The sequence below is a fragment of the Stenella coeruleoalba genome (genome assembly GCF_951394435.1).
Source record: "Stenella coeruleoalba genome assembly, chromosome: 7".
NCBI lineage: Eukaryota > Metazoa > Chordata > Mammalia > Artiodactyla > Delphinidae > Stenella > Stenella coeruleoalba.
In genome coordinates this window covers 13767158-13780525 of record NC_137153.1, presented here as the reverse complement: position 1 = coordinate 13780525, position 13368 = coordinate 13767158, and the positions used below count along the sequence as shown (strand labels likewise).

The 13368-nt window shown below is 44.1% G+C and overlaps 1 protein-coding gene across 1 annotated transcript in view; it reads right to left on the bottom strand.

Moving 5' to 3' along the window:
* GALNTL6 (polypeptide N-acetylgalactosaminyltransferase like 6) overlaps positions 1–13368 on the bottom strand; it is a gene marked incomplete at its 3' end in the record, with an annotated part of 1147279 nt that overhangs the window by 6965 nt on the left and 1126946 nt on the right. The window contains exon 11 of the mRNA XM_079925494.1: positions 9807–9956. Within this exon, the coding sequence (XP_079781620.1) occupies positions 9807–9956 (150 nt within the window). The remainder of the gene's footprint in view (positions 1–9806; positions 9957–13368) is intronic.

Sequence of the window (13368 nt, the reverse complement as noted above, 5' to 3'; positions counted from 1 at the left end):
TTAGCATGGTCCCGAGGTCTTGTATAGGCAGCCCTGCCCCTGGCCTTAGAATTCATCATTTCCCCTCACACGCAGACGCTTCAACCGGCTTCTCCGTTCTTCCAAGAAAACCAAGCTCTTCCCTACCCGAGGGCATTTGCACAAGCCGATCCCTGTATCTGGGATTTTTTTTAAACTTAATTTATATTTTATATTGGGGTATAATTGATTACGCTGTTGTGTTAGTTTCAGGTGTACAGCAAAGTGATTCAGTTATACGTATATGGGTTTGGCCAAAAAGTTCATTTGGGGGACTTCCCTGGTGGTCCCGTGGGTAAGACCTCGAGCTCCCAATGCAGGGGGCCCGGGTTCGATCCCTGGTTGGGGAACTAGATCCTGCATGCCGCAACTAAGGAGTCCGCATGCCTCAACTAAAGATCCCACATGCTGCAATGAAGACACGGCACAGGCAAAATAAATAAGTAAATAAATAAATAAATAAATAAAAATAAACCAAACTCCTGCCAACGTTACATAAAAGAAAGTTCATTTGGTTAATGAATACGTTGTTCAATAAAGTTCTTGGGGGAAATGAAAAATGTGTCTTTTATTTTTACTTAAAACTGAATGAACTTTTTGGCCAACCCAATACATATATCCATTCTTGTTCAGATCCTTTTCTTCACTTGCCTAAATCCTACTCATCTTTTAGGTCTCCGTTTAAAAGCTACTGTGTCAGAGCAGCCTTGCATACCTCTCTGACCTGGGTAGAGCCCAGTGTCCCGTTCCCATATTATCCTGTACACTTAATGTATTCAATTTAAAAATCTGTCTGCTTCCCCACTAGACTGAAAACTCCAAGACTAGAGAAAACCCATCTGTTCCATATCTTGTTTCCATCTGTCCATAGCTGTTCATCTCCCCTCAGTAAACCTGCCATCAGTCACGTCAACATAATAATAGCTGCTATTTATCGAGTATGTATTTATGTGTCTCGTAGTGTTAAATGTTCTACCCAGATTTTCTCATTTTATCTACTTCATCCACGTAAGCAACCTGAAGAGAGAGGGAATGTGGACAAACAGGAAGCCAGGTTCGTCTGTTTATTTAACAACTGCTAATTCAGCACCTACTACGTGCCAAGCAGTGTGTTAGGTACTGAGGATACTGCATGAAAGAAAGCAGAGAAAAATCCCTGCTCTTGTGGAATTTACATTCTAATATTTAGCGACAGTTAAATAGCTAAAATAGTATAGGAAGACGACTAGACAGCCTATCGTTTCCTCTATGTAAACTTACTAGGAGAGCTAAAGTCAAATCAGGAGAAGTTTTTCGGGCACCTAAGAGAGTAATAGCTGACACTCATTGAACTCTTATTAAGTGCCGTGTCCTAGGTGCCTTTAGCTTTTATTTCATCATCACGATAATCTTCTAAGGTAGATACTGTTATTATCGTCATTTGATAAACGAGGAAGCAGAAGCACAGAGTAAGGAGGTTTCCCAAGGTCCCAGAGCTAGGACCACCGTGGAGCCAGAACTCAAATCCCAGGTCCCTCAGGGTCCAGCCCCTGTGCTCTCAGCCTCAGCCTGTACCACCCCCCTCCGTCTTCTTCCTCTTCTTCTTTTTAAAATTTTTTGACCATGCTGCACAGCATGTGAGATCTCAGTTCCCTGACCAGGGATCGAACCCTCACCCCTTGCATTGGAAGCATGGAGTCTTAACCACTGGACCGCCAGGGAAGGCCCTCACTCCCTTCTTAGCCGAGCCAACTAGCAGTCCTGCTCTAGACCCACACGTGCTCAGCAGGGAAGAACTGTCCTCCTTAGCAAATACTAATTTCAAATGTGTATAGTTTCAATTAGCCTGATCCTTTAAAGTTTGACAATCTCCATCTTGACAGGCCTTCAGTTCAGGAAGTCTCTGTCCATATGTTAGAGCCTGAGATAGATTGTGATGAAATCTTTTTACTAGTGACCAGAGGGTGGCAGTGCAGCCTGTTAGGTAAAATGGTAACGGGCAGGGATATGGCTAAGGTACCCAGATATGGCAAAAGTTAAAAGGACGTGACGACGAAATGACTTCAGCTGGATTAGACACACAGAAACAGAATGGGAAGGCAACACTGCTGAAAATGTAGCTTCTTTGCAGGGGTGTATGCACTCCCGTCCTGGGAGTTAACCTCCCTCATCTTTGAAGATCGGAACTTCTCAGCGTACAATGCTCATGTCTCCTATTGTGTCTCCTATTATTTTCAGAGTATAGGGTATGATGTAGACATTGTGCATCTGGTTTTCAGCAAGATGTTTAAAAATCCCCCTTTGTTTTCCTATGGGTAAGCTGGAGAAATATGGGCTAGAAGATAATTCACCATTAGGTGAATTTGTATCTGGTTGAGTAACTGCACCCGATGGACCAATGTCTCCTCTGTCATAGGATGGAGGGCTTGGTTCTGGGCCTTGTTCATTGGGATCAACAGCTTAGATGAGGGCCTGAGTGCGCGCTACTTTGCCCTAACTCACGGCTGGAGTAAAACTAGTTCACCTGGTAATAAGCTGGATCAAAGAGTCGAAATCCAGGCTGGGGTAAATCTCGTGAGGGAGAATTTAATAGAAACCAATGGATGGCTACCCAAGTATAAAAGGTGAACTGGGGCTTCCCTGGTGGCACAGTGGTTGAGAGTTCGCCTGCCAACGCAGGGGACACGGGTTCGTGCCCCGGTCCGGGAAGATCCCACATGCCGCGGAGCGGCTGGGCCCGTGAGCCGTGGCCGCTGAGCCTGCGCGTCCGGAGCCTGTGCTCTGCAACGGGAGAGGCCACAACAGTGAGAGGCCCGCGTACCGCAAAAAAAAAAAAAAAAGGTGAACTGTACAGGTAGAAGACTACAGAGACGTACCTGTGTAGCAAAGCAAGAGTGGTTTTTTAATACTGAAAGCTCATTAAGAGGCCAAGTACGTGAAGTTAAGGCAGAAAATCAATCAACTCGAGCTAATTCAACAGGCATATACTGCTCATAACAAAGGGGTGCTAGAAACTGATTCTGTTCTTCGGTTAAACACACCTAGAATACTGTGTTCCCTTTTGGGCATCACGCCACCCTCTAGGACCATCTGGAGTGTGTTAAGAATCTGTGTCCAGGAGGCTGAGGTAGGTCCCAATGAAGTTATCTGAATAGCAGTGGCAGGAAGTTGGGCCATGTAACTGGAAGTAAGGAGTAAAGATCAGACCAGCATTGTTCAAGGATCTGGACTCTGTCTTGACCAAAATGGATGAAACTTAATCTGTGCAGTACCAAAAGTCTTAGAGCTTTATAATACTTGGGACTGTCCAGAAACGAAGGGGCTGATCAGGGATAGTGTGACTGTCTATGCATGACCACAAGTCCAGGATTTTGTAGTGGGGCTTCATTTATCAGAACCAGAGTCGAATTTCACGCCTTTTAATTAAACTCCGTTTCCTCATTTTAGGTCCTAAATCAATACCAAACCGGAATGATTTAAAAATAACAACCTTGTGGCCATCCATCTGGCATCTTTGTGGACCAGCAGGATTTTATGAGCTGAGAAGCTAAAGCCCTGGCACGTAACATAAGGTACCATAAATAGTCTGATGTGGGCACATGTCAAGAATTCCACCCATTCACTTTTTAAAGTACTGTGACTGTTTCACTGTTATCAGTTTAGCCTGACAGGTGTCTTTTTATCTGTATTTTCCTGTTTGATGTTATTTTTAAGCCCTTTCTTATGGAAGTTAAACTATAAGGACACCCCAGAGAGCAACTCAGAAAAGTGATGTAAGCCTTTCACTTTTGGACTTTGGGGAGGCTGTGAACGTGGTTCTGAGACCAAAAGATGTGCTAAGTTTTATCCAGCGCAGCTTGGGGTTCCTGGAGGGGATTGCATCAGTAATTGAGCCCATTTAATGAATACTTATTTACGAATGTCTACGTGGTAGATATTAGGCAGGCCATACAGAAATACAAGAAAAAGTTCCTGCCCTCAGATAATTAACATCTATAAGGGGAGACTAACCATGCATAATACAATGTTCTAAGTACAAAGGAGGGAACAAAATCCTATAGGAATACAAGCAGAGGGGCAATTCCAACTACAGTAGGAGGGAAGAGTAGGGTAAGGAAAGTAGGTAAAAACTGGAACTAGAAAAGTGATTCTCTATCTGGGTGCCCATCAGAACCTTTTAGGAGCTTTTAAAAACTACCAATACCCAGGCTTCTCTTTCTAGAGCATCAATCCATCCTTATGCCAACAGCACACTACACTAATAATTGCATTTTTGCGATGTCTGGGTACCTGGCACTTTTATAGTGTTTGATGTTTGTTCTTTTTCTTCTTCAACTTTTTCTTGGCTCTTCTTGGCCCTTTCATTTCCATGTACATTTCAGAATCAGCTCATCAATTTCCACAAATAAACCTGCTGGGATTTGATTGGTTTTGCATGAAATGTAAACACCTGCTTGAGAACGGGTATCTTCACAATATTGTCTTCTTATCCTTGAACATGCTAGCTTTCCTTTGTAGTTTTAGAAGTTCCTCTTAGTGATGTTTCATAGTTTTCTGTATAAAGGCCTTGTGCATCTGTTGTGACAGTTATTCCTAATTATTTGATACTTTTATGGTGATCAAATGGAATACGTTTAGAATTTCATTTTCCAGTATTTTGTTGCTGGCATACAGACACTTGATTGTCTTATATTTACTTTCTATCCAGGACTGTGCTGAATGTACTTACTAACTTTAATAGTTTAGATGTATAACCTTTGGATTTTTTTATGGACACAACTATGTCGTCTGTGAGTAGACTGTTTTATTTCTTCCTTTCTGTTTCTTAGACCTTTTAATTTCTTTATCTTGCCTGATGGCCTGGGAAGGCCCCCCTGTGCCATGTTGAATAGAAGTGATGGTAGCAGACATTATATTTTATTCCCAGTCTCCAGAGGGAAGTTGAAACATTTCACCACTAAGACTGATGTTATGGGGTTTTGGTTCTTATTAGGTTAAGTTTGCCTATCAGTTTACTCTCTGTATGGCTAAGACTTATTAGTCAGAGGGTTAAAAACTTGAGGATTCATAAATAGACCATGCATATAAGGCCCCTCGACTTATGTCAAGGGTGCCACTTCCCTGCAGTGGGAAAAATGATTTTTTTTAAGTAAATGATGATTGATCAATCGAATATAAATATGAAACAAACTGCCCCATTTTACATTGTAAACAAAAACTATTCCAGGGAATATATACCACAATGCAGAAGATTAAACAACAAAGCTTCCAAAGATGACTTAGAATACTACCTTCTTGACTTTGGTGTGGGCAAAGATTTCCTAAACAGGACACAGAAAACACTAATCGGAAAGAACAGCTCTTCATCAAGGAGAGAGAAAAGGCCAGAAACTGACTGGAGTAAGATATTTACAAAAAACCAACGAAGCACTATACCTAGATATACCAAACACTCTTCAAAATCTGTTAAAAAAAAAAAAAAAGAAAAGAAAAGAAAAAACAAAGTCAGACAACCCACGTTAAAACACGGTCAACAGACTTGAACAGGTCCTTCTCAAAGAAGATCTCCAAAAAGGCTAACAGACATGTGATCTCACTCTACAACCACAGAACGGAAAAAGGAAAAGAAAAAGAAACCAACGTGCCAGGTGTTGGTGAAGATGGGAAGGTCTGGGTTCTCAGGCAGCGTCTACCCACAGTTCTTCAGGCCCCAGGATTTCAGTGCCTGCTGACTTGACCTCCTTAAGCTGGCCCCTGTATCTCGCTCTAGGGCCTCTGTTCTCTGGGCTCTAGAACAGCTCCGTCTGTAAGAGCCGCCGCCCAGAGATGTCAGGAATAAACACCCCCCAGGAGCAGCCGTAAACCAAGACTGACTGTGGTGGTGTTGAAATATCCCAACCTCCTTCCCGTCGGTATGTGTTGTAGACCATTGCAGAGGTGTCAGTGGGCTTGGTCTCCCCTTGCCCACGCTGGTACTTGCTTTATCAGAGGCCCTGTATTGGTTCCCTTCCCTGTTTCACTTCCTTACTCTCTGCTACGATTTTGGAGGGGGGTGGGCATCTCCCAAATAAACCACTCGCACTCCAATTCTCACTTCAGGGTCTCCATCTGGGGAAACCCCAATGAAGATTTATGTTATACTCCCATAAAAATGTTTCCTTACTAGAAAAGGACATGGGAGATAGCTCTTGATCTGGGGGGATAACAGTAGTTCATATTTCTTAGCATAGATTGCTATACAGCAGGATATAGCTCACCACTATTCCCAGTGCAAAAAGTGTACTTGTCACCCACATGGATGGAAATTCAATCATATGGTCAGAAACCTTGCTGGAAGTTTTCCACAGTTTACCTCACTGAATTACTGTCTCTGCTTTATTGACGTGGAAGTTGAAAATCACACATGTGAAATAACTCACTCAAGATCACATTACAGTTCCAGGATGAATTAGAATGTCTTGGGCCAGACAAGCCACTGTGACGTTGACCAGATTGTGAAGAGGCAGGATGAGAATTTGGGAGAAGGTACTTCATCTTCTCGGTGGGAAACCAAGTAACGTATAAACCAGAGGGATGCAATGACCAGCTCCTGTGGGCATCCCTCTGACTTCAGGATGGAAGGTGGGCTGGGGGGTGGGGGGAGGGCGGAGGCAGGGTGGCCCTTTAAGGGAGCCCTTGCGGTAATCCGGGACTGAGACTGGGAAGGGCTGCAGTCGGGGCTGCGGCCACAGGGACGGCAAGGAGAGGGAAGGGTTCACACGTCTTAGAGACCAACTAGATGTAGGGGGTTAAGGAGGCAGCGGGACAGTTTCTTGTTTCAGATGTCGTTTTGAGTGTCGGCTGGTGATTTGAATATTTTTACTGAGGTCTCTTCTGCGAGTCATTGTTCTTGTAGCCGGGGTCCCCCTGGTGGCGAAAGAAACCGCAAATGGGATTTCTCACCCTGGGTACCTGCTACGAGGGGAGATGGCCGGGCAGGAGCCTAGTTACACGACCCTAGGATAGGGATTCCTTCCTTTTCTCGTGGTGGCAAAGAGCCACATAGAAAAATAACTGAGAGCAAGGGGGCGGAGGGTCATGGAGGGTGGTCCACTTCTAAGCTGGGTAAGTTTCTGGGGGTGTAATACACAGCATGGGGACTACAGTGAATAACTCTGTATCATATACTTGAAAGCTGCTAGAGAGTAGATTTTAACAGTTCTCCTCACACACACACACACACACACACACACACACACACACACACACACACACACACACCCAGAACCCTGTACAGTGATGCATTTGTTAACTATACCTGTTGTGGTCATCACTTCTCAGTTCACAGGTGTATCAAATCGTTACGTTGTATACCTTAAACTTACACAGTGTTGTGTGTCAATTATCTCAGTAAAGCTGGGGGAAAAGGGGAAAATCTTCCTGAAAAAAAAAAAAAGGCCAACAAGGTCTGAGAGCTGATGGGTGCTGAGAGGTCAGAAAATGGGGCCGACAGTGCCCTTCCCCACTCAGGCAGGTCGCCGGCAGCCACTACTCAACCCAGGAAATCTCTGTGCGCCTGGGAGAAGCGCTTGTCTGGTCTTGGTGATGCAGAATCCAACAGGCATCAGGACTCCCCCCGGGGAATATTGATCGGATGGCTTAAGGGCGCAGGAAGGAGGAGAGACTTCAAGGCCAGATGCACCTGCGCTTGAATGCTGGCTTGGCCCCAAATCTGTTTCTTCCCCTGTGGATCGTACGTGACAGGCCCAGGTGGTTGGTTGTGAGGTGTGGAAGGCACTAGCTCTGAGCACCCTCACCAGCTGAAGCACGAGGAGGACGGAGCCTCAGAGATGCCCCACGGGGGTCCTTTAGGCAGTCAGCAGAGTCTCACGTGGATTCGTCAGTGTGCTGCTACAAAGGGCGACCCCAAAGCCGACTCCAAAGATTGCTAAGCCGTCCAAAGCCCCCAGGGCCAAGCAATGCCTCCAAACAGACAAGGCAGCACCCGCCAGAGGGACTTGTCGCTCTGTGCCTCAGGAAGAGCCCTTGGAATAGACAAGGGACTTTCTCAAACAGGTACATTTGAACAGGCCTGAATCATCACCTCAGATGAGCTGTTTCAGAAACTTTCCATTTTAGGCCTTGGCCAGGTTCCCGATGACGTCTACATCGTGCTTGCTGTGTAACTAACCGGTGAGTGTAACCAGAGTCACGTGAGGCCAGGTCTGAGGAAAGAGCCCAGCACAGTCATGCCTGGCGGGTCCCTGTAAGCAGTGATGAGAAACGGTCTGCTCCGTGGGGACCAACAGTACACGAGGCAAATGGCAGATCAGGTATTTTATCCATGTGCCCTGAAAGTAACTTCCTAACGGTCAGCATATAACCATCAAAACAAAACAAAACAAAACACTTCTTTATTGCACCACGCACGGACTGTACTATATTGAATAGCAAAAGGGTTTGACAAGATTAATCATTTCTGATATATCTCACAAGGGAAACAGGGAGGTTTTCCTCTTGTCTGATTTCCCCCCATCACCCCGTACCATATCGGACGCCATCTTCTTATTAGCTCTTTTGATTTTAAATTGTTTTTTAAGAGGATATAACAACTGGTGTTTTGTACTTTTTCCTCAACCTACCAGATGTTGGCAGGGGTGGGTGGCAGTGTGCGGAATAAACTTGTACAAATGAGTTTGCCTTTGAGTATAATTTTCGGTGCCCACCTCTAAGAGGTAGATGCCAGAAAGCTTACTAAGTGAGGGAACAGGTATCAAAACCAGTGGTCCCCATATTGTTTCTCTGCAGACCTTGCCCTTCAGCTCTCTGTGATTTCAGGGGATACTGACTACCACAGCCAAGGCTGGCCAACACTCCTGATTCAAGTGGTGGGTGGGACATTTCCCTTACAGTCTGGGGTGAGGCTGAATCATTCCACAGTGTGAAAAGGCAAACAGAGGGCATCTTCCACCTGGCTGGGGAGGCCCCTAGCAATTCTACAAACTTGAGGGGCAGAAGGGAACTTATGAGTTCTTGCTAATTGACAGCCGAGTCCTGCCTTAGAAACCAAAGAAGCTGAGAAAAAAATTGTATTCTAAAAAGCTATCAAAAGATAACTTCATGAAAATATTTTAAAATATTTAATTGCTCTTTGTTCTTTACTTAAATGCTCAACTCAATAAAATATGATTTTATATTTAGTTTTGAACTATTTTTTCTAGCAATAAATGTTACCCTTCTAATTCTTTAAACTTTTAAATTCCCCAAATAAGTTTTCCTTTGTTACACTTGGGCAGGATTTTGGCCAGTTTAAAAATAGGTCTTTCTATATAAAGGTTGCAACAATTAGATCTACATGAATATATCAGTATTTGTGTAAATGTAATTGTCTTAACCCAAAGAGCTCCCAAGCGAATGAGCCTGAGATGCATAATAAGTAAAGAGATGTGTTGATCTGTGTGTGTGTGAATTGGTGTCGCGAAAAACTCTACATGTGCACATTTGTTTGCAGGGCATATGGCTTCTGCGTTTGGGAGCCATCTGGGTTGAGACCAGGCCCTTCCCGTGTAGGGCTCGTGTCCTGGCTCAAAGCCATGTGAAGTCGAAACTGACTGTGCTGGGTGTGCACGCGGCCAGCAAAGCCAAAACAATGCCCCTTCCTACACACCCTTGTCTTTCCCCTCATCGTCGCTGTGGTCTCCAAATGCATGAACCAAATGGCCAGGTAACAATTTAAATCAAAACAATGCGTTAAAACCAAAAACCTTTGCGTCAGAAAACCTTAAGCAGGCAGTTGGAGAGCTCGCTGCCCGCAGCGAGCTGGCCCTTACCTTTCGATGTCCCCAGAGCTGGTTCCCTTTCATGCCGTGACAGTCATACAGAGTGACCGGGCTGCTATGGGAGATGGCGTCGAAGCAGAATTTTCGGGTGTGCAGGGGCTCACCAGGCCGAATATCTTCTCTCCAGCCAAAGGTGAAGAGCTAGCAAAGCAACAATAGCAGAAAAGCTACGGTGAGTTGAATTTGGAGAGATTAGGAAGCAGGGGGAGGTATGTCTTTTAGCTGCAAAGAACTCCTGCTTCGTGATTTACAAGAAAAGAACTATGTCTCAGCATAAGAGAGGCACTGAAAAAGGCATGGATGCTAATGCCCTGTAGCAACACCAGAAGCACTTTTGGCCCAGCCTGGCCAAAAAAGCAAATGAAGTGTTTCCGGTTAGATAGACAGAGGGAGAGAGACAGACAAACAGACAGACAGACAGAGGGAGACAGAGGGACAGAAAGAGGGGAGAAACTTTTTAATGATGTTCTTTACCTTCTTCATTTAGATAAAAAAAAATTAGTGGGTTAAATGTTACACAGTTAGCCTAAATGAGAAGATTAACTGAGTAAAGACCAGGAGTAGGGTTGAACTGGATGGATGCCAGCAACTTGAACATTTTGATTTAAGTGAAAGCTAAGCTTGATGAAGTAAAGAATAGGCAAATTGGTTTCCTGGAGTTGGTAAGAGTAATCCTGCCGGGCAGTGTAGAAAGTTCTGGACTGTGACTCCCAGTAAGAGATACAGTTTGCAAACACACATAGATCCCTTTTGAAAATGGAAATGGAAATTTCATGAAATATTTGTCCTCAGTGCACTTAATAGACTCTGATATTCCATCCAAACTTTTCCTGTCTTAGTCTATTCTATTCCATCCATCCATTCTATTAAATTTATTTTTAATTTAGTTAATATGTTTATTTTTGGCTGTGTTGGATCTTCGTTGCTGTGTGCCGGCTTTCTCTAGTTGCAGCGAGCGGGGGGGCTACTCTTCCCTGTGGCGTGCAAGCTTCTCATTGCAGTGGCTTCTCTTGTTGTGGAGCACGGGCTGTAGGTGCGCGGGCTTCAGTAGTTGTGGCACGTGGGCTCAGGAGTTGTGGCTCGCGGGCTCTAGAGCGCAGGCTCAGTAGTTGTGGCGCACAGGCTTAGTTACTCCGCAGCATGTGGGATCTTCCTGGACCAGGGCTCGAACCCACCTCCCCTGCTTTGGCAGGCATTTCTTAACCACTGTGCCACCAGGGAAGTCCCCATTCTGTTATTAAAAAAATGTGACTTATGGATGCACTAAATTGATTTTACAATGTATTAAATTGAAAAAACTACACATCTGTAAGGAAAGGGTATTTTTTGGAGTTTGAGCTGGATAACCATTTGAGGGGTTCAGTACGAGAAATCCTTAAGTAAGTGGGAAAATGGACTAGATCAGCCCTAGGATTTCTTCCAGTTCTAACATCTCAATGTCAGGAGACTCTGTGGATGTAAAAACAAGCACAGTGCTGAGCTATAAGCAGACAATACACTCGGCTCTGTCAAGCTGCAGATTACCGCAATTTTGGGGTCCTACCTGGGTAAAAAAATGCAGAGAATCTGGCAAAATTCCACGGATGGCTAACAAAAACAGTTAAATGGTGGGGAAACTGCAGAAAACTTGAAAAAGCTGGGTTAAGTGGTCTGAAGAAACTCGGAAAGAACTCATCTAAATCAAACACATGAAGCCTACTGTCTGAGTTGTGGCAAGAGATTGCATTCTGTTTCCCTGGGAGACACGACAAAATAGGATGTTTTAAATAGAGGAAGGTGTTTTAGGTTAGGCATTTGAAATAGATTCATGAAGAGGAATTGTGTGGTCTCTTTCCCTAGATTCATTGTTGTCGTTTTAATATGATTGTGGTCTGAGGCATTTTTATCTTTTTTTTTTTTTTTTTTGCCGTACGCGGGCCTCTCACTGTCGTGGCCTCTCCCGTTGCGGAGCACAGGCTCCGGACGCGCAGGCTCAGCGTCCATGGCTCACGGGCCCAGCCGCTCCGCGGCACATGGGATCTTCCCAGACCGGGGCATGAACCCATGTCCCCTGAACAGGCAGGCGGACTCTCAACCACTGCGCCACCAGGGAAGCCCCTGAGGCATTTTTAGATTCATTCAAACCCTTTGCAGGGGAGTCATTTCTCAAGGAAAAGTGTCTGTTCAGCTATTTCTGGTTTTGATCACTCCCTTCAAATCGGGACCTACCGCTCCCTTGGTTTTTGAGATACTGTGCTCCTGTGTTATCCTAGAACTCTGTCCTGCCCATATCCCGTTTCTATCTATCCCTTCAATGTAGGTCCAGCTCAGGGTTCCTCAGATCCCGTCCTTGCACCTTCCCTGGCTGGTCTCACACATGCTCAGTTTAACTCTCACTGGCACGTGGATAACTCATCATCTGTGTTATGTCCAACCCTGTGTAGGATTTCCCTCCTACGTGCCCTGTGGACATCTCAAAGTCACCACATCCTGAGTTCCATTGACTTCCTTCCCTTCTAAACCTGTTTCTGCTCCTGTGTTTTGTTTTAGTTGGTCACATCTTTAGCTTCTCAACCTGGGCGTCCTTTGTCTTTATGTCCTTGGTCTCCCTCATCATCTTCATCTACTCCATCACCAAGTCTCACCACTTTTGTCTTCTAAGTATTACAGGAAGTGGTCCCTTCCCCTCTGTCTCCACCACCTTTGCTCTCAATGTTTCTTGTCTGGACTCTTGAAATGACCTTCTAATTGCTTTCTTTCCCACCTTCCTCTTCTGGTTCCTTCATATCGTTTTCTGTTAAATTGAAGTATAGCTGATTTACAACGTTGTGTTAGTTTCAGGTATAAAGCATGGTCATTCATTTATACATATATATCTATTCTTTTTCAGATTCTTTTCCCTTATAGGTTATTATAATATATTAAGTATAGTTCCCTGTTGGTTAGCTATTTTATATATAGTAGTGTGTATATGTTAATTCCAAACTCCTAATTTATCCCTCCCCTGCCTTTCCCCTTTGGTACCATAAGTTTATTTTCTATGTCTGTGGGTCTATCTCTGTTTGTACCTAAGTTCATTTGTATCATTTTTTTTAGATTCCACATATAAGTGATATCATATGATATTTGTCTTTCTCTGGCTTACTTCACTTAGTATGATAATCTCCAGGTCCATCCATGTTGCTGCAAAAGGCATTATTTCATTCTTTTTTTATGGCTGAGTAGTGTTCCATTGTATATATGTACCACATCTTGTTTATCCATTCCTCTGTCGATGGACACTTAGGTTGCTTCCATGTCTTGGCTATTGTAAATACTTCTGCAGTGAACATTGGGATGCATGTATCTTTTCGAATTAGAGTTTAAAATACCCATATGACCATGTTACCTCTTAACCTGAAATCTTACCATATTTTCACATAACCCTTAGAGAATGAAGTTCAGACTCTTTAACACATAAAGAACTTTCCACGATCTGGACTTTGCCATGTTTTCCAGCTGCATCCCTTTCCCTTTAGTTTATGTTCTATCAACAATAAAAGATTTATAAGTTGCTAAGAGAGTAGATCTTAAA